Here is a 27,658-nt window from a genome sequence, read left to right on the forward strand (position 1 = left end):
CACGCGATGGTTTCAAATGGTACAGGAATATATGGCAAGAAGCACTAAAGCCCTCACCACATCTTCAGCAAGATTCATGCAAGAAAGGTCCAGATTTTCCCTCTAGCTGTGTCAAGGAATATTTTTCAGAGAGATAATTACTGGTAGATAAATTGGGAACAGCCTGCTTGTCCTAGGGAAACCTTGCCGTTCCAGGAATGTGCATAGTGCTTCTGGACACAGGGGCAAGGGGTGAGGTTTATTATATCAATGTTGTGTCTGCTGGGAGCGTCTCATTCCAGTTGTTCAAGGTTAGTGAAGTGTACTGAGTGAAAGGTTTTGCTGGAACAAGAGAGGCTGCAGGTGGGATGAATGTCACATCCCAGAGTCCTGCAGAAGCTAGAGATTTTTCATGTAATTTCTGCCCCTCCTGATGTGGGCAGAATTTGACACCTTGCCCTCACATTCTCTTTCTACAAAAACTAAGATGGAAAGAGAAAATAAGTGGCTTGTTACTTCCTCTTGCTGTCTGTGGGACTGTGGTGCCAACAACACTGATGCAAAAGGAAACCATTTTCATTAGTTGTTAAAACAGCAGCAGCCTGTTTTCCTTTGGCTGTAGCCTCCTCCTGCCTCCCACGCAGGAAGTATTCATGCAATATTCCACATAGGCAGAACATGGCCAGTTCCTAGAAGTCCAAATACATGAAACCATAGACCATTTTAGAAACAATGCTGATCTCGGATTATGAAAGTTAGAGGTGACCTGTTTCACATGTAATCCTGGGCTACAGTTCCTGAGTTCTTTTCTTGTCTTTGTCCCTGGACTTTCAAGTAATCTTTGGCAAAACACATCCTTCCAGTATGTGCCTCACCTGGAAAACAAAGTTAATGACCAGCAGGAGAAAGACTAGGCATTGTTAGTGCTTCATGGACAACCTCCTACACATAGTTAAGGGGGCAGATCCATTATTACTGGTTTATAAGTGCACCTGGGTAAATTTTACTATGAGAAAACTAACCACTCCTCAGCTATTTCTGTTCTTTTGCACCAAAGCAAATGAGTCGAGTGGCTTCTGAAAGCAGACACATCAGTGAGATGGAGAGAGCATACTGCATATTGATAGGAGCTCAAGATTTGTTTTATTTACCTTTTCATTGCTAGGGGCTGTAAATGGAACAGATTTCTATTTACCAAATACTCTTCCTGGTGCAATAAGTTAGAGGATTTCTCAATTAACACATGGAGCTTATGTATAAAAGACAAGAGGTTAAGCAAGACTTCAGTGCCCACTGGACCATCTGGTGAACATTAGGATTGTCAATAAATCACGAAAGCACCAGTTCATCAAGAAAATTCCATTTCAAACCACTGACAGAAAAAAAAAGGAAAAAACCCACAAAATTGGTATGTTCATCTTTCACAAAAACAGGAGCATTAAATAACTTTAATCTAATTTCAATTGTTTTATTAGTTCTCTTCTGATGACCACATGGCTTCACATATTGAGTGTTTAGCCCTTTGTCTTGCACACAAAAGCATTATGAAATAACTTGGTGCATCATCACAGGAGAAGCTCATCTTTTTCCTCTTAGTCTTTCTCCTCACCATGGGTGATAACGTAACAGAGGTTCTTATAGTCAAGATTACCAGAGACATCTGGAGGGAAAGCGGCAAACATCTGTTTGATCTGCCAAGCAAACAGGAGATAAGTGTTACAAATGCAGGACTGGGGGACAGCAACATGTGCTGCTTTTCATTTCCAACCTAGTTCAGCTCCCTTCTGCCTTAGTCCATTAACCACCATGGAAAATTCTTCCTCAGCTTCAGCAAAGCTGAAATAGAAGGTAGGATACAACTAGTAACACAGTCCTGCTAGAATCTCAGGAAGTTCTCTGCCGAGTAGAGGTCTCCCTGAAATTCAGGGAAGCCCTGACCAAATAATGCACTACAGTCCGTACTTCTGCCTGTTCTTGCCATGAACCAACTCCACTCAATCTCCTCTTCTGCAAATAAAGTCCTTCCGAGTTCCACGTGGCCAGCACAATCCACGTTCAGTTTCACACAAACCACAAAGTCAGTACCTCGTTTCAGAGCTTATTTCAGATTTCAAACAAAATAACTCTCAACAGAAATGGCAAACAGTTTACAGTTCCCACCCAAACCCACTTGAACTCCAGGAAATTCCTTGCTCAGCTCACTCTAGGAAAGAACAGCGAGAGATCAGCCACGCTTGCACAGGAATGGAAGTCCAAAGAATCTGTTTGACTTTGATTTAGCCACGGAGCTATTCAGAAGCGATGCTTTGAATTGTTCCTAATTGCTAGAGCTGGCATCAACCCTCTCTAAGTCTGGATTTGAGCTGAATTCATGCATTTAAAGAGGGGCAAATAGTAATTGCTGAATGGTGACTGGAGATAGATTCCTACTAAGAATAAAGAAGGTCCTTACCTCTTCTTGACTGAACCGGTCTGCCTGTGTCATAAGCATTTCTTTGATGCTGTTCAAATAAAACGAAATAACCTGATTAAAGGGTGATAATGGCACATGACAATTCAGATGGCAAGATCCCTCCTGAAGTTGCATGAAAGAAAATCTGTGTGACTGCATAAATTAGAGCTGTTAATCCTTACATGATATTGTTAAAGATTTTCTGTGGGCACCCATCAGTGTCAATGCCTCGCTCTGCCAACTTATTTTGCTTTTCTAACGTTTTATAGAGGTTTAAAATTGTTTAAGGTTATTGCTCTGTTTCTGTGAGTTACTCTAAGTGATTCTGTATGCTCATCCTAACATAAAATGGTAGGATTTCTGATTTGATGTTTAAAGTCTGGATCACTTAACAAAACCAAAATAGAGAATATTTTCTGTAAAATCTGAGGATGAAAGGAACAGAGCATGAAATGAGAAAGAGGACTTGAAAGAGAACTCCAACAGCTATTCCGGATCATCATCTGAGAATCCCTTTATTTGCACGCAGGTATTCCCAGAGGAGGCTGTGAAACTGCGTGAGACCTGTTGTATTTCACGGTACAATGTCTTGATCTGGAGTTACAGCAGAGTAACAGGGAACTTATCCCACACACAATCTGCATCCTAATCAATTACATCAAAGAGAATATTTTCAGGACAGCCCCTCAGCTGATTTGCCCTCTGTTTGGAAGCCCACAGTCAGAAGCCAGGTGAACGTGTAATTTTTTTACCTACATTTATAGGTGAACAGAAAAGCTAGGAAGAATGATCGCTGGAGAAACCTGGTTTAGTTTGTAGCTTTGAAACAGGCGGATTTGTTAAGAATTTGCTGTGAGGAGACCAATGACTCTGATGGAAAGGGCCTTTTCTGGTTTTTAAAGTGAATATTTAAGGTTAACAATTTCTAATCGAAATCAGGCCTGCACAGCAATGCTGCCATCTGAGCAAAATTCCCCTCCTGTGGATGCAGAGGTTCAAGGGAAAGAGTAAAGTTTCCTTTCTGCTCCCATAGCCACACGTCTTGAGTGAAAAAGCCACACGGCTGTAAGCGCAGTTTTGAAGGCAGCGCTCCGGCTGTACTGCCTCGTATCTCTGACACACACATTTTTTCCCAGTAAAAGGCTACAACAAAGACATCTCCCAATTTGCATAAGAGGCATCTTACACTTTCTACTACTCTTTCTCACTGGTGTGAAGTGCTTGTTGGGAAGGACAGAAAGAGAAAAACGAAAAAAGAAGTTTCTGGGTAATGAAGAAGGACTTTTCCCACAACAACAAGCGTGAAAATATCCACACATGTTTGGGAAACACTCTGAAATCACAGACAGAGCTTGAGCTATTGTGTATATATTTTCCTGTGTTACTTTACCATCCTCTCAAAGCCCTTCCTCATCCGTTTCTTTTGCATTGCTGTTTCTGTTTTGTCAGGAGGCCGTTTGTTGTGTAACTGCATTTTAAGTGGAATCAGTGGGTGCAAGAGCAGAGAGATGGTTCAGCAGGAATTGATTATGGGCTAATGGCAGCAGCAAAGGTGGATCGAGTACAGGAAGGGGCTTGGGGAGCAGAGGGAAGCTTTTACCTCAGTTTTGTCGCAAGTCACACGTAAACTTCATCACAAAGAGGACTGAATTAAAAAGAGATCTGGGCATTCTGTGCCTTCCATTCACATGCTTAAAGTATTTAGGGGAAAAGAAAAGATCAAATCTCTAATTATGATCTTCTGATGAGCAGCCCAACAGGCTCTGGCACACTCCTAAGGAAGGAGGACTGAGTTGAGGATAAGGCACGTTTCCCATTATTTACTTTATAGGGAAGCGAAGACTCACAGTTTCCAAAGCTGGAGATTGTGCACCTTTTTCTTTGTGTATTTTGTTCTGTTTTTAAAAGAGTAGTGGCTTAAAAAAAAAAAAAATAATCCAAGTCTCCTTGGGCAAATAAAAAATCCATTTGCCTTGAGGTGGGAGTCTAGATGTTGCTTCTTGTCCTGGCTAAGGTCAGTTCCTTCTGCGGTTACAAATGCTTTGTTGCGTTCCTGTATTTTTGAAACCGTTTTTAAAATTATCTGTGAAATCTCTGGGACGTTTTGGTTTTCCACTAGGTTTGCCCTTTCTACAGTGCTGCCTTGGAGGAAAATAGGTGAGTTGAGATGAGCAGTGCTCTGCAGCTCTGCTGGAAAACATCTCTAGCCCAGACAAACTCATTTCCAGAGGTCCAGAGGGATGTGAACTCCCCGGGTCCATTTGGTACAAATCTGCAGAGTTTTGTTGGCATCGGCATACGGCACAGTTGATGTTGGCCTGACTCACTCTGTCCAGCGAATGGCATTCAGAACTGAATCATCGACCCTTTCCAAATGCTGCGCCAGTTTACACCAGCTGAGAATCTGACCTAAAGCGTTTCCTCTTTTTGACATTGGGCTATAGGAAGGGTTTTACGTGTGGCATAGCGATACAGACAAACAAAGTCTGTCATTGAATTTGGAAGTAAGTTTTGAACTCCTAGAGCTTCTGGAAAGGTTAGAAGGCTCCATCCCAGCCACCATCAGATGGACTGAGTGAGTCATTTCCAGACTAGAGGTGAAAACATGCAGAGGGAAGAGACATAAAAATCCCCAGAAGGATGTTAATCCATGAACATAAAAAGAAGTTCTGATTAAAAGGTCAACATGGCTGGTTTTGGAAAGACACATTCCAGGATTTTTTAATATGGAGAAACGTTATTTATTAACATTAACCGTCATATTGAAATGGCTGTATGAGCCAGCATAAAAATTATTTCAAAACCTTCAAATATCTAAAGTTTGGAAGCATATGAATAGAAGTTGAGACTCAAAGACATTCACGGAATTGATTTAATGTTTTGTTCTGTAATGATCAACATTACCCTTGGGTCTAATAAGTAAAAACATTATGCTCTGTTGTGGTGATGAACTAAAACAATTGTCTAATGTTAGCAGTGCAGTGGGGGTGGGGACAAGGTTGACCTTTTCCATCAAGGAAAAATAAAAGTATTTCTCTCTCATTTTCATGTCGAAGTGTGTTTCTGCATTCCTGATTTGCCCCAAACTCCAGCTGGCTTCCAGCATCCAAGGAATGCAGAACCAAACAGAGGGTGGCAAGCTGTAGATTTTATATGCAGGGTATCGTTACGGATAGTGGTGGGAAATACAACATTTCATGGCTCTGTGTTATCAGAAGGTTGTATTTCATGGTTGTGACTTCACTACTGTGTGATCTGGCCTCTTTGGCAAGAGGCTACATTTTATTCTGATTATTTGAGTCACTTCTGATGTTATTTCTCTGACTGCGCTTCCCAAGCTTTTTGGATAATGCTAAGCCCAAAACAATCAGGACAACTGTTAACCCTCCGCTCTTTCTGATTGCTTTCTATATCCACCTGTGGTTTAATTCATTTGGAAGTTTTTTAGTGAAAAGACTGTCTCTGCTTTTCTTTTGCACATTGCTCACCAGCACAGGACTCTTGTACTTGTTGATGTACTGTCAGAGAAAAGCAGGGAAGGAAATACTCTACAAGAATTTTGTATTTCAACCAACTTCCCCGAGCCATAGACAACTGCAGATAATGTCACAGAAAACTTCACCTCAGAGGCACTGGTGACAGGTTTAGTTTTCATTTGCTATATCACAACATTAGCAACACTCCTTGATGCAAATACAATTTTGTACCTCATGGTTCCCTAATAAACTCCCCATACATGTTATGCTTTATAAAATCTACCTGAAATGGCTGCTGCAGTAAAAGAACAGACCTCAAACTCACCAAGGAATTTAAGCACACACGTAAATCTAGGCACATAACACATTCCACTGGAGCCATAGGTCAGATCTCATCCCCTGCCCTAATCTGACATCATTTGTTTCACTTACCTGAAGGCTCACACCATTCAGGCAGCGCAATAAGGATTTACATTTGTGCAATTAGCACTTAAAGTCCTTTTTCCGTGCTTTGTGGGTGTAACAGGTTATGAATACAAATCAGGCCCTGCCTCCTTGTTTAACAAACAGCCATATTGACAATAATTGTTGTATTATTAATAATGTTGTTTGGTTTGGCTCCCACTATATCTAGAGGAATTTTATGGCCAAGCTTTGTCTGGAAACAGAAGGCTCAAACGGTAAACGCATAACAAGGAAAATGTCCTCAGTAAAACCATGTCCCAGAGTTAATATAATTGATCACTTTTTGAAAAGGGGACTAGCTTTCTTGTTTTAGTTGAGCACTCTGAGAGCTGGGCACCAGACATTCCTTTTAATTTTACATATGGAGCTAATCTACAAAAAGTCATGTGTTGATTTATATCCAGACCTTCAAAAAGACCTATCTAATGGCCTACATGTGATTATATTTCTGTTGCTTCTTGCAATGTCTGAAGGAAATAACATTTCTTTTTGGTATACAAATACATTCATACAATAGTCCGGTCCTTCAGCTCTGGTTTACAAAGCTAAATGTTTCTGTGCCTGACAGTGCTTCTGTCTCCTAAAATACTGTGAAAAATACAGCTTTTAAGCAGTTCCTTAAGCTTGTGCTATTATTATTATTGTTATTATTATTATTGTTCTTGTTATTGTTATCATTATTGGATTTGAAATACACTTACTAGTCTGCCTTTATGTGGCCTTTTCCTTCTGGGTCGAAAATCTTAAAAGCATTCAGAATGGTTTCTTCTGGATCCGTGCCTAAAATTAATGAAATATCATTTAGAAGCCTGGATTTATTTCTATAGTTGCCGAATCCTTGCTAAGCAGTTGCATTCACTTGGAAACAGTGCAAAATGGAGAATTCTGCAGTTGCAGGTTTGAAGACAAAGGTTCCTTATGTCGGCAGCATTTGTCATGTCAGATAAACAATAGAGGTGAATAGTTCAGTGCTCAGAAGCTTAAAAATAATAACTCATATCTATTCTATGTCTGCAGGAGAGAAAACTTCCAGGAACTGGTCTCCAATATCAGTACCCAGAGGATTAATGGGTTTCAGAAATGAAAATATAACAAACTGTTTCCCTCACCAGCTTACTTTAATCTTGTACTGTACGTTCCTTGTAAAAACACGTTTTAATGTTACTTGTCCTTCACCATATAGAGGAGAGGTAATGTCTCTCGATAAAGGAAATTAAGCCCATCATAAGATCAGAATGTTGATGGAATGCAATGGAAACAGGATGATCGATGTACAATGGTCATTTGCACTCATGTTCTGTAGTGCACTTCCAGTTAAGTGTCTCTTCATTAAGTGTTACTTATAGAAAATGATGGTTTAAAGCATTAGACTATGGCTCAAATGTTATGCTTCTGCTCTTAGCTGGGTCACAGACTTTTGATATGACTTTAATTTCCCTACTCCTCTGTTCCCAGCGGTAAAACTATCGTAAGAGTCTTCCTTTTCTTCTATCCTTATTCTATCCCATTTATTTAGACTGGAAAACATTTGTGTCAGGAGCCAGGTTTCACAGCGCCTTAATCTTGGCTGGGGTCTGTCTGTTCTGTAATGCTGCAGATTCCAAGTGTACCCCCTTACAAAAATCTGCAGGATACTCCATATACTTTCTTTCTGACCATTCCCCAATATTTCCAAATATTATGGTGCTATACGTAATACAAATCATTACTTCTAACTGTAGGAAACCAAATTTCCAAGCAGGTAGACTGACCCATAGGCAATGAACCTAGTTGGGATGCTGGAGTGTATGATTAGAAAAAGGTAATGACACAAAGAATTGCAGTTTCAAAGTTTTGCAGAGACAGAACCAGAATAGAACCTGGTCGTGGTTAAGTACATTCCTGATGCCTTCTTAGTTTAGTTTGTTTAGAGGTTTCCACAAGGATTAGTAGCATCTTGGTGTATGTAATCGTGAATAGGCCTAAGCCTACGTCTCCTTGTCATATATGGGGTTTTTTTCCAAGGTGTAGGCAATGTATTCAAACTCCAGCACATACATGATCGATACAAAGAGCATCGGTATTTAATGAGTGTTCTGATTGTTCCATGAAGAGAACAGTCTTCCAGCTCCAAGAGAATGTCTGCATTTTAAGTAGCCACCACTGTGGGGGGGATTGTTTTTTTCCTTACTGTGTTTTACATTTTCTACTCTGTCATACCCTTGGACTTCAGCTTTGAAGAGAAGCAATGCAGCAGGCATTCTTTATTGATTAGCTGGTAAATAAAGTGGTTTCTTTGATGTGCGGCATCTCTGTTTTCTGTACAAATTGTATTATTCTGACTCCCTGTAGAAACAGTTCCATGTGGTTGGCATTAACATAAACCGAGTTTTGTTAGCTGTTCATCTGGCATCATAATCTCAATATACAAAGCTAAAGCTTTCCCAAAAATCCTAGCTTCCCCTTTATGACAGAAATCAATTATAGCACAACAAATTTTACTTAGAAAGCACCTTTCACCAAATTCTCTGAGTGGTACTTAGCTAATAAAGAGTGTTGCAAAATTGCCACATCCACTTCCTCTAGCCCCTTTTCCCTTTCTAATTGCACTACAAAGGCTCTTCATCCCAATTAGTTTTGATTGGGAATTTGCAGTCTTTTGGCTCTGCTTCCTCTGCATGACAAACCCAACCAGAAGGGCATGACAAGCACAGCTGTGATTTTCCCTTCACCAAATGGAAATTAAAATCAGCCTCCTCCTCTCCTGGTAGCCAACAGGAAACCTGCAGACAAGAGGGGTTCGCTCTACCATTCACCTTCCTGTGCTGGCTCTGGTTTCAGGCCACACAGTTGGCAGGGCCAGATTCTTTGCTAGATTCAGCAATCGTAAGACGCTAGCTTATATAAAAGCCAGAGTCCAGCAGCACTACAATAAACATATTTAAGAAGATGGGACCAGATTTTTCCATTTTTCTGTTCCTTAGTCATTCTAACAAACCTCTGGGATGTGCTTGGCTGAGGCCAACCTTGCTTTGAAGGTCGAGGCTTTCGCTTTCCTCTAATGCATATAAGAAGATGATGAGGTTTCTCTCGGCCTCACGCTCCCACTCTTGCAGACTCTAGCCATTAACAGTATAACAGAGACAACTAAATCACAAACTCCCACAATGAATTTAGTACCCACCTATTCTGAATTCCCAGCAGCGATCCCTTTGTATTCTGTGGCAATGGGCAAAGTCCCATTCCCATTGCTCCTTCATGCCTTGCAGTTGCAAGGATGGTGCAGAGGTTGCGTTTGCATAATGAGCCAAAGGAGCACAGAACACTTTTTTGTAGAAATACTGAAAATAGTTTCAATCCAGCTAAGACTGGGAGTGATACCTCTATAGCGTGAGCAACAGGATCGTACTGATGGTGATTAACTCATCTGCACTGTGCTCCAGGCTGACGTGGTTTCATTACTTTCTGGACCTCAAGTTAGCACTTTCATGTTAGCTTATGTAAGCTGAAATCACACCTTTGAATTGTCCTCTGGACCATCCCTTAGCCTTTTCATACTTCAGCTCTGTCTGCAAAAAAGGAGATCACTCCTTGCCTTTAAGCATTGTTTTGTGGATACGTTATTAGAATTTGCAAGGTGCTGCGATATTTCATGCTGAGGATCTCTGACAGATACCTCTCCAACCCCCCAAAGGTACTTACCTTTCAGCTTTTCCCCAAACATAGTGAGGAAGACAGTGAAGTTAATAGGACCTGGCGCCTCCTTCACCATTTCTTCAAGCTCTTCATTCTTGACATTCAGACGACCTGCAGCAGAGATCGTTTTTCATAATAAATCAGAAATAGTGTTTCAAAAAATGATTCCCATTAATCTCCTCCTACTGGTGAGCTCTGGGCTCTGTGCAACTTTGCTAATAACACGGTGGACTGCAACTCCAGAATACCCGAGTGTAAAACAAATGAGCAGAACTGATTCTAAGATCAAAGGGTGACTGAAGGGGTAAGAAAGGCAAACATAAGGGATGTGTCCATGAGTGGACAAAAGAAAGGGCACTTCCAAATAAATTGTTTTTCTTTTTCATGCTTTTTATTTTTTTTTCCCCCCAGGTAAAATACAGGCTGCACTGACAGTAATACAGCAGCGTTCAAAGTAACTGAAGTGAATCCTGGGTCTCAGCCTTTGCCCTCCTGTATTTGAGATGTCTTTCTGTGTAGAGAGCAGATGGGTGGGTTGAGTAGTCATATTCCTTCCCCATCCTCGTGTGATCCTATTGATGAGAATTTAGACCTGGCAACCCCACTCGAGTGGAGTGGTAATTAGCTGTGATTGTACTTTACAGGCATTGAAGGGCTTCACTGAACAGTAAATATACTGGGATTTGGCCTTAAGAAATAAATATTTCAGGGTAACGGTAGCTACAGGCCAAAGTTTGCAAACCTCATTGTCACAATAAAAAGTTCAGGAGCTTCTGCTCTTTGCACTGACTCTGCTGGCATCTGATTCCACCCCAGGGAGCACTAAAGATTCTTATCAAACTCTTTTAAATAAATCCAAATGGCAAAAGCCCAAATGCCTACATCACTGTTCAAGCCTCTAATGTTGCAATAAGGATACAACTCCAAGTTTGGGATCGTGAGCATTTTGATTTTTCCTTTCCTTGGGAAGAATTTCTTTAATCTGCTTGATATTATCAGGGTTGTGATGTGCATGGAATGGACAGTACGTAATCTCATGACATGCACATTCCACTCCACCTAAGTGCACAACAGCACAAAACCTCACAAGAAGTCTTCCTGCTTCTGTGTGGGCGGAGGGGCAGCTTGTCCATGACGACAACATTAATTGGTAGATATTGCATGGACCGTAGATGAAAATGGTGCATCCTGTGAAGCCTGGGTTCAGAGGCAAATCAGAAATGCCTGGCATGGACCCCTCCCTGGGTGGGCTCTCATGAAAGAGTTGTAGGGGAGGGATCCGTGCCTTTGGAGAGCGGCCAGTTGCACAGCTCTGTGGCACCAGCAGTGAGTCCAGAGGGACCTCCGTTTTGCTTCTGAAAGAGGCTGCTCAGGACACTTTCCAGCTGGAGCTGCAGAGAAAGACAGCAACTTCCATAAAGGAGGAAGATCAAACCAAACAGGTTTCCCTTTCCCCCCGTGTATATTCTTATTTCCCCTGCGGTATTTCTAAAACAAACTTCTTCCACGTGCTTGAAATTTAAGCGGCATTTCTTTTAAGTATTTAATTATTGCTACCAGTTTACCTAGAGCAGCAAATGTGTCTCTCAAGTCTGCTTTGTCAATAAAGCCATCTCTATTCTGATCCATGATGGTAAAAGCCTGTCGGAAGAAAAAAGGAGAATTTATTGCCATTGCTGTGCTGCACTGGATGTGCTACCATCACACAAACCAGTCCGGGGGGCATTATATGCATACTGTAAAGAGGAATATTTAACTTCCTTTGATTACACACATCACACCACGTCATTGCACTTTCCTCACTTTCAACACATTACTGTATCTTGGCAAGGGGCTTAATTAAACCCACCCAAACTTCTTCATACTAAATTAATGCTCAGTGCAGCATGTAGCTGGGCTGAAGCCAACGCTGGCAGCTCCAGCCACTCAGCCCTAACCCATAGAAGTTTGAATTAGGGAGGCTTTAGCAAGGGAGGATTTAATCAGTGGTTACTCTGTGTGTTCTGTACCCTTCCCATACCTCATTCCTTAGTGTAGCTATTGTAATCTATAAAACATTTCATTACTGTAGATCAAGCTACAGTCAGTTTCTTCTGGGCCTCAAATTCATCCTCCCTGCAGAGAGAGCTGCATTTTCAGAAGTACGGAGACATAACTATCGTAATAGTATTTATTCAAAGTTTTTTCCCTTTACAATAAATTGTATCTTCTGACTGTACAGTGTGCTCTGACTGACCTTGAGGTGTTGGCCTTAAATATTCCTTGTCAGGCAAAATTTAACTTCTGATAGAAAAAAACCAGTCATTTTTCTGTTTTCACCCAATGCGGAATTTATGTTCTCTAACCATTAGTCACCAAGCCAGCTAAGTGCTTAGCTCTCTATTTACCTATCTGCATGCCTGTCTATTCACTGCCATCACACTCTGAATGTTTCACTGATTTTGAAAAATTGTAATGACCTGAAATCCCCCTGGTCATCCTGTGAGGAATCTCAGTAGAACTGGGAATCTCTTTGAAGCTGTTTGTTTGTCTGACTTGCACATCAATATGAGAGTGTATCTGTACAATGGCCAGGAATTATTCTTACTTCAGTATCATTATGAAAGACAACATTCCCCTGAGAATACACCTTGTCTGGTGCAGCCCCAGTAACTCGCCGCGTTGTAAATTCTCCTGTTCTATAGGGCGTGCTTCCTTCCCTAACTGTACTATAGCAACAGATCTTCATGGAGCTTCACCTCCACTTTTTCACAAAGCCCCGCAGCTCACGTTTCAGTCTGCCTGTGTGATTACTTGCAATATGCATGTTCATAACCCTTCTTTTACCTGCCAAGACATCACCTCATAAAAAATTAAGCCAAACTCTTTAGAGTTGCTTTCCCTCCTTTTGGAGGGGCTTGCTTTAAGTGGTGATCCCCACAGTTTGGAGGAGAAAGAGAAGAAAATACGAGGAGCAAAGCAGAGCCCAGCAAGCTCACAAAAGACAGGAAGAGCGTTAGTTATGTATTGCAATGGGTGAACTCAAAGTAATGTCATAATGGCAATGCTGAAACATTTTCTGGTGAGCTGATTAAAATCTTGAGATAAAAACGTTCTGATCAGAAACAGCTTTTCAGAAAAGCTTGTCCCAAGTCTGCAGTCTTTAGACACAACACGGTCTTGGTTTTCACTGGACCACTCCACTGCCTCATGCTTTTGCCAGTATTCTTCCAGCACGCTCCCAGAAACGCTCCATGTATTGTCTTTTTATAGAACAGATCAAATACAGCATTCTGAGCAGTTCTTTCTGTTGGTGCATCTTCAAACAATGGTCCTCAGAGAAAATAAAACTGGAGGTTAGCAGGATGTAGAGAAGAGAGGGGAGAAGAGTGTGAAATGTTCCCATTTACTCTGGGGGAAGTTTAGTGGTTTCAGTTCATTTACCTGGGCCACTTTCACAGCCCTTTGCACAGCTTTTTAGTCTCATTCACCACTGAGCTCTACTGGTGGGATCCTCATGAAAAGTAAGGTTGAAAGTCACATGCAGAGAATGAGAGAGTCACTATTTATTACATTGGAAATTGCTTTGCAGATGTGAGTTAGCAAAAAAATGGAGAAAAAATGCATCATTCAAAATGACAAATGGAATGTCCACTTAGAAAAAGAGTGGCAAACAATCCGTCTTTAACATGCTTCAACTTTTATACCAGCCCATTAGATTTGCCTTCTCACAGGTAACTGGTCATAAAATCTACAATGCATAGTAATACCAAAGTCTTTGGGAGTAAAAAGATGCTTATTTAGTTAATCTCAACATGTTGCTTTGTTTTATTGGCATTCACGGAGAAAGCTGGCTGAGGTCTCCTTGATATTTTTGTTTCTAGTTTGTGGGCAGTTTTAGAAGGGCACAGAAGAATATTTTCTGTTGCTGTTGTGGAACAGTCTGGTAATTAAAGCCTTGGTTCAATTAGGCATCTGTATTCAGGATAATACTTAAGCACGTAGGACTATTCTTATTTAAAATACCACTGAAACTTAACTTTAAACATGTGCTCAAGTGTTTTTCTGAATCGGGGCTAAAGTGGATGAAATTATAGTTTTCCTTTATTTGGGGGCAGGGGCTTGGCGGCTTTTAAAATAATTCTGGAGCTTGAAACAGGAGAGGGAGGGAGGGAAGGAGGGAAAGAAGAAGGCAGGGAGGGAGGGAGGGAGGGACAAAGGGAGGGACAGAAAGAAGGAAAGAAAGAAGGAAAGCAAGAATAAAGGAAAGAGCAAACAAACACAAGGAAAATGATATACTAGCCAAAACCACAGACATGATTCAGAAAACAACTGTGTTCTATAAAAGCAGATGGAGAATTGAATAAGGATTACAAACAAAACCTGTGTTATTCATTAGCAATGACAGGAGACTGTAGAGAACAACAGAATAGTGACCTACCTCTTTGAACTCCTGTATCTGGGTTTGTTCAAACATAGAGAATACATTGGAACCACCTTCTATCTTCTTCTTTGCCTTTTTTGGAGCCTGCAATATCAAAAAAAAATGGTCAAATATATATTACCTTTTCTGTTAAGCACCCATGAAAGGAAAACCATCTTTGGCAGAAGGTAAAATATATACAGTCAAGTAATACAAGAAGACAGTGTTTTGTTATGTGAGGGTTTTACATTCAATCATATACACATTTATATACATATATATATGGGATAAATAATGTTGCTTTAGCAACAGGTTAATGTCTGGATGAGCCTTTTCACCATTCTCTTGCTCTGGCCCAGAACCTGACAGCTCAGATACAGAAGGACCCTTCAGGTCCCTTAAAAAAGGCAAGGGACCTGGAGTGTGGCTCTGAATATCCCAGCTGACTGCTGCTCGCTTCCCCAAGGAGCTGCCTGTTCCTTGGGCAGAGCCACCTACGGCACAGCGCATGACCAAGGAGACGGCTCCCGCTCCCGCACTGGCTTTTCAGAGCTCTGTGAGCTTTTAGTCTCACTGGGAGATGTAAGCTAATATTGCCAGCACGCTGTTCTCAAGACACACAAGCAGTTCAGGTAAGTGGCTGCAGTGGTTTCGCAGTTCCCGTGCAGGGAGAGGCAGCCAAACCCAAACTAAGGGCTTGTGTGAAGACTCAGTTCAGGAACTGTGAAGGGAAATTATGTCATTTCCTACTCACATAGAACTGTTTGGAGGTCTGCTGTCTGGACCAACACTGGCTGAACAGATTCTTCCTAGGTAGGAGCACTTTCTGCACTCAGAGGACAGGCTTGCACCAGCCTATGATATACACCACATTGCCTTACTAGCCCATATAATTTTAATATTCAAGATAGTCATCTTAAATAAAAGGGTGGCCTGCTTTTATCACTGTTCTGTAGTCTTCAGACTGAGGCAGAGAAAGGCTGGGGAAAGAGCTACAATGGTATCTAAGAACTAGTGCTCACTAAAAATCAGTCCGAATTAGACTTCATTATGTATCTTTGAATAAGGGCCGGAGCAGCTCGCCTAAGACAATACAGTTTTTGTTCTGCCACAAAGAATAAAGTCCATGATTCCTGAGGATTATAGAACTGTTTTAACCACAGCATTATCCTTACTTGGGGCAGGATAATGAGCTACATCGTCTTTTGAGTTCCCTTCCAGGCAGATTTTATTTTTCTTAATCATTTTTACTTTTAAACTTCATCATCACAGTCCCACCTGGTTCTCTTGTCATGGAAAATTATTCTGATTTAGTTTGGGCTATTCTGCATGAAACGGAAGGCAACTTCCACTGTCTCCTTTCATCAAAATAAAAAAGCCTGTGAAAGTTCAAATTCAATACAGATTTCAAATATCCTGAGGAGCAGAGCAGCTCAAGGAAATATTCCCACTTGACTCTGTTTGAAGTCTACATTGTCTGATCAATTTAATTTGCCAGGCAGATTTCTGCACTCAACCACCCTGGTTTAGATCCCAGGTTGAAAATTAGGGCTGAGGTAGGCACACACACACACACACACCTGCACTCCAGACCTGTCAAGCTCCAATCAGTTAATGCAAAGCACTAAAAACTGGAAATAGGAATGGAAATTAAAAGAAAAATATACTGGTAGCGAGGATAAAATGTAGGAGAGAATGCCACTGCAGCACAGAAAAAGAAGTGAATAAGTGGAATATTTAATGAATGTAGAAATATTGATTTTGGAATAAACAGATTCCCTCCTCCTCCTACACATGAACTAAGTGTTATTTTGAGCAGGAATGGGCAATCTTCCATGTAACGTGAGGTGCCTGGTGGAGGTTTTCAACACTTCCAGATTGAATGGAAATATTAAGAACAATCCTTCATATTTACATGTATTTGTTCCCCAAGCTAAAAAGAAAGCAGATGTTACCCAACGGAGTGCGCTGCAAGCTGTCCAGGGGAACTGACCACAAGGGACAAGGCTGGCCTCGGCGTTTTTGGATGGGACTCGTGTAGTGGTCAAAGCTAGTTATCCAGAGAAGATTGTTCACCGGACTGGAAGAAATTCACCCTAGCATGTTCAGTGTTACTCTCTGGTTAGTCATCTCCAGGGATGATAAAGGAGCAGTGTCCAAGTCCCTCAGTCTATGTTTAGTTTTCCTGCTGAAGCCCTGGGTGTGGATCCTATTCATGATCCTCTCCCTTGTGGAATGTGGCTGAGACCACCGACACATTTCCCAGGGGCCAGTGAACAGCTGTTGCACAGGAATGCCTTTCCATCACCAGTTTCAAGATAAGTTGCTTGGCATCAAATTTATAGAGGACCTTGGATTTTTAGTCTCTTGGGGTTTGTGTACGCATTATAGGGAGTGTAGTTTATCTGCTCTGAAAGGCTGGGAAATTCATAATCACATAAAGAACCTGCACCTTGACTCTGTATGACTGGTGGGTAGGTGGGTGCTATGAAGAGGAAGGTTGAGAGATAAGTAGGTGGAGCAGGAACAGAATCCAGCACGTTGTCGCTGTCTTTCTGGTGGGTAAATCACATTAAAAGGCAGCTCCAGGAGAACAGAAATAGGTCTGTGCTGCTGCCTGACAGCTCCAAACTCTTCAGCATTTATTAACGAACAGAATCAGGATTCTGGCTGTGGGGTGGCTCTCTGAAGGAACGGCACGGCAAAAAGCACAACACAGAACTCAGCAAACATGTCGTTTCTAAACTGTCAAGGATTTAGGAGGTGACCTACAGAGGAGCGAGCGTGTGACTGACACATTGCTCTGTCTGCCTTGATTTCCCCATTTGTAAAACGTGCCGCGCTGCACTTTGCAAAGCTGGCTGCTCTATCTTTGCAACATGTGCTTTGAGACTGACATACAAAACGTGCCAGATGAGAAACTGAAGAGCTGAGGGTCCCCTGGGCTCAGATTCCGAGGCCTCAATAGCACAGCAGTGGGAAGAATGTTGCAACAAATGAACAAGCCTATTAATATTCCTGCCTGAGTGTATTAATCATCCCATTGTGAAGAAAACAACACTTCACTTTAGAAGAGGAACCGCAGGGTTGTCGTATATCACTCATTTGTCTTACTCATGTTATCACTCTCTCAATTAGCCTGGATTTTAAAGGGTCTTTTTTGTTGTTGTTGTTTGATTTAGAAGCTTTAAATGAAAAAAATGGAGCCATACCAAGATCAGGTCCCAGGAAAACTCTGTTGAACAAGGCATGTGCTTTGAGCTGAGTTTCCCTTACTGAGGTTCTTTATATTTCTCCTCTCTGGCAATGTCAGGGAGGCAGAGAGAATAAGGAGAGAGCAGAGACACGGGCAGACAGCAGGGATGAGTGTGTGCTGCCTTTGCCTCCCTGGATATAAGAATAGGGATTCACTTTTTACATGTTGCAGAGAGGGCATATGTGCAAGTGAGTCGGAGTGAAGAAATCTCTGATTTCAGGGTGACCTAAAATAAAAGGGGACAGGGAATCAGTTTATATCTCTACATGCAAAGGAGAAGTTACTTCAGCGAGTATGAAGTAACTGACCTCTACTTAGAATTTTCTGCAGAGCAAGAACCTCTTCCCAGGCAGGGGGGAAAGCGGGCAGCACACTGCCATAAGCCATGATTTTGGTTTGATCTGGGAGTGGTGTCTGTTCCCTGTCTGGTCCACCATGCCCTAAACACTCAGAAAATTCTCTAAATAACTAAAGATAACACAGTTTGATATTTCCTGGCAGCCAAAGTTAAAATACAAGCAGGAACACTTCTCCACTCAGCAACTTATTCTGTCCTCTTTTATTTTTACCAAAGCAGACATCAGTGGATGCGTAGATTCTCCTGGGAGGGAGTCATTCTGAAAAAACACTATGAAGAGGCTGATTCTGTTCTCTTGTACCCTTCTGCCAAACTAGACCTAAGATACTACAGCTCTAAATTGAACTGTTTCACATTTTATACTTCCTTCCTCTGCAGCTACATCCATGACTACAGAAAAGGCAGAACCATCCATCATCTTACTCAGATTCTGTCCCCTACTGTGATCCACAGTACAACATTAACTCTGAGTTACTATTACTTTTTCATCCATCACACTCTCTCCTTGTTTTTCATCCACTCTGGGATTTCAGTGCTGACATTTCCTGTCTTTGAGTTTTTGTTATCATTGAATCCAGATCCTCAATCAAAAGTTACATCTCAGGGATTTTTGCAGCACTGGACAGGATTTCTGCTGATTATTGTCTCACGAGTTTGCTCTGCTGAGATAATTAACACCGCATCTGCACCAACAGCCCAGCTATGGACAAGCCACCCATTTACAGTGGGATTCGGGTCCGTTTTGTGGCAGGTGAGGAGCATAAGGCCAACCCAAGTGCATGCCTTTGAGGGAACAGTCTAGAGGAGTAAGTAACATAAACTTCTCTAAGGGCACAATTTGCATTTCAAACAGGCAACAGCCTCAGATCATTCAAATAAAAACCCACGTTATCAGAACTGAGAAACAGAAGAACTCTTTATTACCCACTCTGCACTCAACAAACAGGTCTCTCCCTTCTCATCCTCACTCCGTTTCATACGTGGTCCCAGCCTCCCCCACACACAGACACACACCCCTTTGATCCCTGCTAGATACAGAAATCCGTTGGACTGCATCCTCCCCACCTCACACTCCCAAACTCTAAAGCATTCTCCTTTGCCCCACATAAAATCCCTCCCCAACCACAGTCTCTTTCTTCCTGTTGCACAGATATACAGGGTCTGGATGATTTCAGAACCGCAGATCACCTCTCCAGCACAGACTGCTCAACCTCCGTGACCCAAAATTCACCAGCTGCTTTTCCCACCCAGCAAACATTCTTCCCTGGCATGTACGTCTCCTCCTTGGTGTAAAGCCACAAGCAGCTACCCTCTGCCCGCACGGCCCTCTGTGCTCACAGACACACGGCTGTGCTCACACAGGCACGTGCAGATGCGTGTGCAAACACTTCACCAGTGACACAACCGGCCACGGTTCCAGCTGATGAAATCAGCCTTGCTCTGCTGAGGTCAGTGCTTGCCTCGGTACAGGTGGCACATTCCAGACAGCTAAGCAGGCTGCAAAACACATTTGATCAGAATGCAATCTATTTTTGGGTACACAGATCCCTTTCACGCATAGAATTTGCTATAAGGTGTCATTCGAACTGAATAAACACAGGGATCTTTTGAGAATATGAAATAGGCTTCCCTCTCCTTCCTTCTGCCTCTCTTCTTCCCGTCTGCCCTTCCATCAGCACAGAGCAGGGAGACATCACAGACCCAACTTCACTGAAATTCCCAGGAATTAAGGGAGAATCATCGACAGCTCTCAGAACTCCGTTCCACAGCACTTGTGTGGTCTGCTTTTGCTAGAAAAATTATCTTCCTGAACCCTGCCTTGCTCGCTCCCGTCAGCCCTGTGTGTCAGAGCCTGGTAGCACTGCCTGACTTGTAATTATTTTTTACTATGCTGCTTTGTCTGCACTAATCCTTTGAAAGTAGCTTTACTGCACATCTGAAATATTATGATGCTATAAAACCTCTGTAATATTTATAAATCCCTTAAGACATCATAAAGAGAGAAAAAAACCTCCCCACAGAGTTCATCTAGCATAATTACATATACATTTCCCTCTGATTAATAAAAAATGATCACTTCCTTATGTAAAGATATTCTTCAGCTTTCTTTCATTAAGGCTATTTTTTTCTTTCCATTTTAAATCTGTTTCATGTGTCCCTGTACAGTAAGGTACCTCAGAAGATATTTTCCCAAAACAAAAGGCACAATGAAAAGAACCACCACAGAGAATCGTCAGTCGAATTGGGTATGAGGAGACAGGATGGATTCTTGCTATATTTTCATATTTCTAACTTCAGCAATTTCACCACAGAACATCCTGAAACATCTTGCAACATCAAGCAGTGGGGAGTGTCAGGGAACTGAACTGGAGGGAAGAGAACTGGTAAATAAAATTCTGAAGAATGGGAGAAAAAGAAAACCTAAGACCCAGCACTCACTCCCCAGCTGAAAAAAGAGCCGGCTTACGCTTTGGTGAAGCTGATTAAAGGGAAACCTCCAGCTCCACAGCTGAAGAGGCAGAGTGAGCACGGGCACTGATCACTTCTAGAACGGTGGCAAAGAACACGACTAGTGGCTTGCGTGCTCAGTGTGAAACCACCAACACTGGGCTCGCACTGACTGAAACCAGAACCTAGTTTTGTGGTTGGATCATAGAAATGACTTTCAATGTGGTTTTATCCTGCTCAGAACAGCACTTGGATCACATTCATCACCTGGTTAAATAGGACCAGGTTTGAACTAAGCTTTAAGAATCTTTTCACATACGACTCCCTCTCCGGTGATCTCCAGAATCAAATACTCCATAACCCCAGGGAGCCTCTGGGCAGCGCTGCTTTAAGACAGCCTGAAAAGGGCCTGCAAAAAAGGAGAAAAATAAGGGAAGAGAAAATCACCAGCTTTTTAAAAGAGTCATTTGTTGTAGTCATTACTCTGAATTTGCAGAAGACAGAGTCCAATCTGCCCACTGCTCCTTAGGCAGGAGTTCTTCTTTGCTCCTTAGTGTCATACCAAGTGCACCTTTGGTGTGGTGGTGGCTTTTGGAGTCCCAGAGCCGAAAGGCAACAGTGAGCAGGGCAAGGACAGGACACACAAATCTCTGCAGTACTTCCTAATTCTCCCTGTAGTCTCAAGAGCAACACAGGTACAATTACAGAGGGATCCCTTTCCTTCACTCCCCATCACACCACAGCACAACTCAGCACTAATTAACTCCAGCCACGCCAGTCATTGCTGTCTCCGTGCATTAGTCTTGGAAAGAGATGCACGAGCTCTTCCCTTCAGCCCATGCATCTCTGTTCCCTACCTTACTCATTTGTTAAACTCATGCAAAAAAGTCCTGGGAAGTTCACAGCACACTTTAAGGGATACATCTCCATTCTGGAGGCATTACTATGAGATTTCAAGGAGTCTAGTGTGATCATTATTGCTTTGTTTGAATTGTTAGGGTCAGAAATACAGAAAGAGATAAAAAGACAGATATGGGAAAGAATAAAACCTACCATACTGTTGCTGCTCCTTCCACCCCTTCTCTGCCAACCAGTCAGCCAGCAAACACAATGCCAATTGTCTCTTTATATAGTGTCACTAAGGAACAAAAATATGCCTGCTCCAAGTTTAGACAATAGATGTAAGGTTGGAAAAGTGCAGTAATTGGATCCCAATACCATTCCAAGCATCTGTTCCATGCACGGCTTCTGTTTTCACAGAAATAATGCAGTAGATAAGTAGAGTAGGCAGTTGGGATACAATTGCAGAGCACAATAAGCTAGAGCCAAAGGGGCTTTCCCATGTACTTCTGAATAAAGAACCCAGGGCACACACTAAAAGGATTTTAAGTGGACATGGCATCCTGAAAAAGAAGAGAGACACATGGCTTGAGAAAATGCAGAGGAAACTAGCAATAAATTGAGGCCACTGAGATGTCTGACAGCTCTAGAATCTGATACTTGCATTCAGAGCTCCAGAAGAATGACCAAGGTTCTGCATAGGTGCATCAATAACGGGGAGGTGTGCTGGAAGAGCACGGCTCTGCTGACAGCAATAAAGTGAGTCTGATCAGGGCTGTTTTCCCTGAATCTATCACAGATGCCTGAAGTCCAGAGGCCAGGTCTCAAGGTACTGCAAACTGATGGAGTGTCATGGACTTCAAAGAGTGTAAAATGAGATATGTACTAGTGACTATGAAGATGAGAGCAGGATAAAACAGAAGGCAGTATAGGAACCACAGGGGCTGTATCTCCCAGGGAATACTCATGGACATTAATGCATACACATTCCATCCAATTCTTAAATCCTGTTTGCCATTACCACAATGGGACAAAATATTAACCAGTACAAACTGGCATAATTCTATGGGCAAGAAACCATATTTCCTAAAGGTCTAATCTGTGTCTGTGAGAGCATCTATACAGGACAACCTGTGCATTGCAAGCAGCAGCAACAACAGATTTTTTTAGAACATAAACTAGCATCTGAAATACATCTGTATCAGTCACACTAACCTTGAGTCAGGAAAGGGCTTAAGCAATCAACTGAACTTTGAGACAGACACACATTTAAGTATCCAGTTGAACAAGGACCTTGTTCTTTCTCCAGGTCCAGCCCCTTGCTGTGCTGTCATCTCTAATCTTAGATTTGACTGCATGCTCTTCAGGGCAAAGACAATTTTAGCTGTCGTGAGGCACCTTGAACACCTACAGGGATAATTAAGCAACAAATAAGCATAATACAATTCATGTGGCTTAAGCCAATTGCCGTGGACCCAAGTTGGAAGTTAGCCTAGCGTTCATGGTTCTGACTTCACTGACGTTATACCAATACCCAGCGTAACACAGCGTAAAAATACCCCCCTCAGGCCGTTTGCCTGCAGCCAGCGGGTGGGCAGCAGATCGAGCTGGTACGCTGGATTGAGCCTGGTAAGATAAAAAACTCCAAGTAGGGGTTTCTGAGGGAAAATCTTATGGAATGTCAAAGTTTGATGTGATAAAGACTTATCATGTTCACTGGGTTAGGTCCTGATTCATCAAAGCTGTTGAGTATTTGCTTAACTTAAAGGAAGGATTAGTCCCACTGAAGTCAGTGTCATAGTGATGTACTTACAGTTGAGAATACGGCCCCTCGTTTTGCAGGATGAATGCCCTAAACCTAAAGTAGCAGCCAAATGAGCAGGAGCTTTGGCATTGAGTTCACCGGGCCCACGATTCCATCCTGTGGATTTTGTGTCGCTTTTTTGAAGAGCGCTTATCTCTTCATCCAGCCACTTCATGAGTTCGTCCTAACAGCTCTGTTACCAGATGCTTTGTGCTGTTTCTTTGGGAGTTATGTTTTCTCTTATCTAGCAAATCATCAATCATCATTATTAGCATCAATTTGCTCCTTAGTTTTCCAGCTTGATCTGCAGGCATTTTCCAACAGTGCTTGTATTTTCTACATTGATCTTTGTCTTTTCACAGAATTTCTATATTAAATGAATTCTTCCAACTTGTTTTGAAATGACATGGCCTGTCAAGATAAGCCTCCCTCCCCCCAGTACTGTGGGTTTGTAATGCACAGGTCCTGAGAGACCAGAACCCTCTCTGCTTTGTCTATAAAACAAACCCACAGAGGAATTCAGGGAGACATACATCTTGGCTTTAAAGGTCTGCTTGCTTCTGCAACTGCCTCCAGATTATAGAAAGGCTCCAGACTGGAGAGGGGAGGGAGAGAAGGGAGGAATAACATAAGGACTGAAAAAGAAAGGCTTGAATTTAATTGCCCTAAAAATTTCAATCATTCAATCTGGTAATTAGAGAGCTGGCTGATTCAGAAAGCAATTTCATTTCGAAAAAAAAAAAAAGGAACCAACAAGATAATTGATGCTAAGTGAATATTTTACCTGAAATATTAAATACCAAACTTAAGTCTGCCTCCAGGGCCCTTTCTGCTACCCCTTTTTGATCTGTCTTTCTACTTCTTTGTATTTCCCTCTCACGTGATTGAACAGAACAGGACACTCCTTCAGAGAATCAGATTGTCACAGGGACAGGTTTATTTGAATTCTCTGTGTTGCGAAGGAAACAATGCAATGTTTATTAGTAAAGAAAATGGTAATTGGGAGTCTCCTGAGATCCAGCCAGGCTGCAAAACTCAGTGAGATTTTCCAGTGCTGAGTCTCTCTGGCTCTCTGGCCACAAGCAAGGTTTGATGTCCAACAAAGGGTAACAGCTTGCTTTATGAGCTTATAAAAAATAGGGTAACAGCTTTCTTTGTGAACTTAACAATACATACCAGAATGTTTCATGTTTAATTCTGGACTCTCTGATACTCAAAGGCAGCTCTCTGCCCCCCTGCAGGGCACTGTGGCTGTCAGTGTCACAGGGGTCTGATTGCACACATCTCAGTGCAGGATGGAGAGCAGAGCGGGGTTATTGCACACTGTTCAGAAGTAACTGCTAATTCTCTAATATTTAATAGCCTAATGAACAAGGACAGCATCTCATACATGTGTTAAAGGAATATCGCATGCCTGGAAATAAAGTAGATATTAATTTATACTACATTTAGAGATGGAGAAATGATAAAGAAAAATGCATGTGATGCACAGTGGATTCTGGTGTCATGAGCTGTTCTCACTGCTCATCCACGTGCCTTTGTCACACAAAATGCTACGTTCTAATCTTGTTAGCAATATAAAATTTTAGTCTTAAGACACCTTTTTCAGAGAGATTCCATGTCTGTTACTGCTCAGGAAGATCACATCAAATGTATTCAGATCACATCAAGTGTATTCAGGTGTCTTTGCAACATCTATCGTTGAGATATAAAAAGATGGAGAGGACAGGACTTAGTGACAATTCTTGTAGTAACGCTGGACGCCAAATGGAATGTGGCCTCTTCCTCTACTTCAATGGAGACAGAAAAAAGGCACTAATGCTGGATACGCTACATCGGAAATGAACAGTAAGTACCTTTGCAGGTATTCCAGCTGTTGCAGACTGAGTTTTGAGACCAGCTTTACTGGTTACACTTCTTCTGCACACAGATCGTTTCCCTTCACGTCTTCGAGTGGCAGGCCTTCAAAAGATGACATGGAACAGTTGATTGTGTTTGGGAACTGAAATCTTCCATAACCTGCCAATTGATAGGGACAATCCTCAGACCTTTAGAAGGAATGTGTCCCAGCCTTCATACCACAGGACTCCACTTTCTGTGCACCGACCAGGCTTGATCTCTGTGTCTGATATCTGTCTTTTTACCCTGTGCTGAGAGTAAAGACAAGGCCAGTCCTTGTCTGAAAATAGGACTCATGTGAGCCCCATCCTGGCACTCTGCACTCTGGCAAAATGTACCTTGTGGAATTGCCAACTACTACTGTTCTCTGGCCATCTCATCTGTCTTCTCATTGCTATGTGCTCCTAATATCCTCTGGCCCCAGCTGTTCAGTTATTCTGCAGGTGGGGAACAGATATACCCAGCGATCTATCCAAATGTAAATGGAAATTAAAAGCAAAGCAGCAAGTCCTGGCTGGTGTGCAGACAATGAATCAGGAGTGTAGACCAGATGCCTCCAAAGCAGACACTACAGTAAGAATATCGGCTTATTCCAGCAGAGCCACCAGCAAGAACTACCAAGTTGGGTTGGATTTCAAGTCCTCTGGAGAAAATTAGCAACTTCCCTTAAACCACCCACTTTTCCTAAACCAACTTAAATTAATGAGGAGCTCCCCTTCTTTTCAGAGCCATGAAGATTCCTTTTTCCTTTGTCCCTACAGCAGTTTTCTTAGCAGCTGGTTAAATTCTTGATGTAGAGGACAGGTTACATAGTGCTGCTTAGAAAGCCCATTGGCTAAGCTTGGTCTGACTACTGTATTTTGGAGCCTGGCAGCAAGGTGAGTCTCAGGGAAGCGAGTCCCATGTTCACTGTTTATGGAGCTCCCACAGTTCTGATACAGAAAAGGAAGAGCTATTACAGATACCTCTGTGGAGTTTTAAATAAATCAAATAGTGCAAACGCCACTGAGCACCTTCTCTCCCTGTTGAGCTGGGGGACACATGCACCTATTTGGAAGCTGCCGGGGCTGTTTTAACTAAGTTCTGTGCATTTGTTGTTCAGGACACTGAATCCAAATCTCCTTCTCTGCCTTTCCCCTCCCTATCTGACAATTCATAGCCACTCTCTAATCTGACAAAAACTGTGTTCTCTTTTATACTTAGAGGTCACTTTATGTTACTTACAGTGTGTTGCATTGTGTCAAAAGGCATAATACAACACAATGAAAAGCAGACTAATATAACTCAGCCTGACATCAGTGACATAAAATGATGTGGCTACTGCAAAATGCACTGTTGTCATTGTCTCGAGTCTCCATCTGATACCTACTTGCTATTCCAGCACGGGGCATTTGTGGGAGAATGGGGAGAAGGTGGTTATGGAGCGAGCATTCCTGGTTCTGCTCTGGCTCCCATAGTTTGTGCACTGAGATCACTTGATTGGCTTGGCTGGGATTCCTCCTGATTTACTCTAGCAAGGATCAGGCTCTAAAAAATCATCACATAAAATGCAATTACACTAGGAAAGCCATCAAGTTGGAAAATGTAGCTCCTGGGAGTAAGGAAATTACAACCCTGTTATAGTCCCTGTAACCTTAGCTCTGCCCTCTTGGGCAGTAAATGAGCCCGTACTATTTTTCCTGCAGGATGTCATTTCATTTTGTAGAAGTGCAGCAAAGCAGCTGCTCAATATTTCTCTTAACTTCATCACGTAGTCTGTGGTCCCATATCTCATTTGCTACACATCAACCAAATCCTTTTGTGGGTTAGGTGCTTTTCGTCTTCCTGTTTTTATTTGCTTTTCTATTGTTCTAATTACCACAGTATATGTGTGTTTCATAAGCAAGGCTGAATCTGTCTTCCCAGCACACCCCTGAGTTTGGAACACACTGTTACTCCTTCCCTGTCCCAGAGACAGAGCAGAATCACAGAACCGTACCCTGCTGTAGGCCCAATGGGAAGTCCAGTGCCAGGCAGCAAAACCCCAGCCTTTTACATTAATTCTTTATTTTCTGTTCCCTGGCTACTCCACACTGCCCTGGCTCCCCTGCAGAAAAAGCCGGCACAAGGCTTAGTGTGAAACCTCAGACAATGGAACGTTCTAGTGATGTTCAGAATCCCTATATGACAGCTCTGCCTTGCTCTCCATCCAGCAGAACTGAAAGAGAAGACCCAACAGTAACCAAAATGGATTATATTGACATCTACCATAACCTTCTCTAGAGTTTTACACATGAAACACTCAAAGAACCACCTCCAGCTTCTCCTGTCTAAGATAGGCCATAGCATTTTCTACCATTTGCTGTTTCAGGATGGTATCTTCTGGTTGAGCAAGAATATATTTTTGAGCATTGCTGTTGTTGTTAGCTCATGCTGACGGCAGCTGGCCAAGCAAGTCCCTTTGGCACCCTTCTAAAAAATCGTTGTGGGAGAATCACCCCACAGCATAGTAACAAACTCTCCTGTTTGTGCTACAGAAACCACTCACACTCATAAACTTGGCTTAAAAAAATGAAGAGCACCACAACACACAAGCAAGGTGCTGTATTCTGACCTCACAAACAA

At 42.2% G+C, this 27,658-nt stretch overlaps 1 protein-coding gene across 4 annotated transcripts in view; it reads right to left on the bottom strand.

Moving 5' to 3' along the window:
• Window positions 1-1,074: 1,074 nt before the first annotated feature.
• MYL10 (myosin light chain 10) overlaps window positions 1,075-27,658 on the bottom strand; it is a 136,156-nt gene continuing 109,572 nt past the window's right edge. Inside the window, exons 1-7 of one of the 4 annotated variants that reach the window (XM_069873858.1) lie at window positions 14,866-14,887; window positions 14,468-14,554; window positions 11,613-11,688; window positions 10,054-10,158; window positions 7,074-7,152; window positions 2,432-2,480; window positions 1,076-1,670 (exon numbers count right to left, since the gene is read on the bottom strand). In XM_069873858.1, the coding sequence (XP_069729959.1) occupies window positions 1,572-1,670; window positions 2,432-2,480; window positions 7,074-7,152; window positions 10,054-10,158; window positions 11,613-11,688; window positions 14,468-14,503 (444 nt within the window). In that variant the 5' untranslated portion in view covers window positions 14,504-14,554; window positions 14,866-14,887 and the 3' untranslated portion in view covers window positions 1,076-1,571. Of the gene's footprint in view, window positions 1,671-2,431; window positions 2,481-7,073; window positions 7,153-10,053; window positions 10,159-11,612; window positions 11,689-14,467; window positions 14,555-14,865; window positions 14,888-21,564; window positions 21,713-27,658 lie in introns of those variants that run through there. The other 3 variants (XM_069873855.1, XM_069873856.1, XM_069873857.1) reach the window with 3 other exon arrangements.

This window comes from Phaenicophaeus curvirostris, chromosome 21 (assembly GCF_032191515.1).
Source record: "Phaenicophaeus curvirostris isolate KB17595 chromosome 21, BPBGC_Pcur_1.0, whole genome shotgun sequence".
Taxonomy (NCBI): Eukaryota; Metazoa; Chordata; class Aves; order Cuculiformes; family Cuculidae; genus Phaenicophaeus; species Phaenicophaeus curvirostris.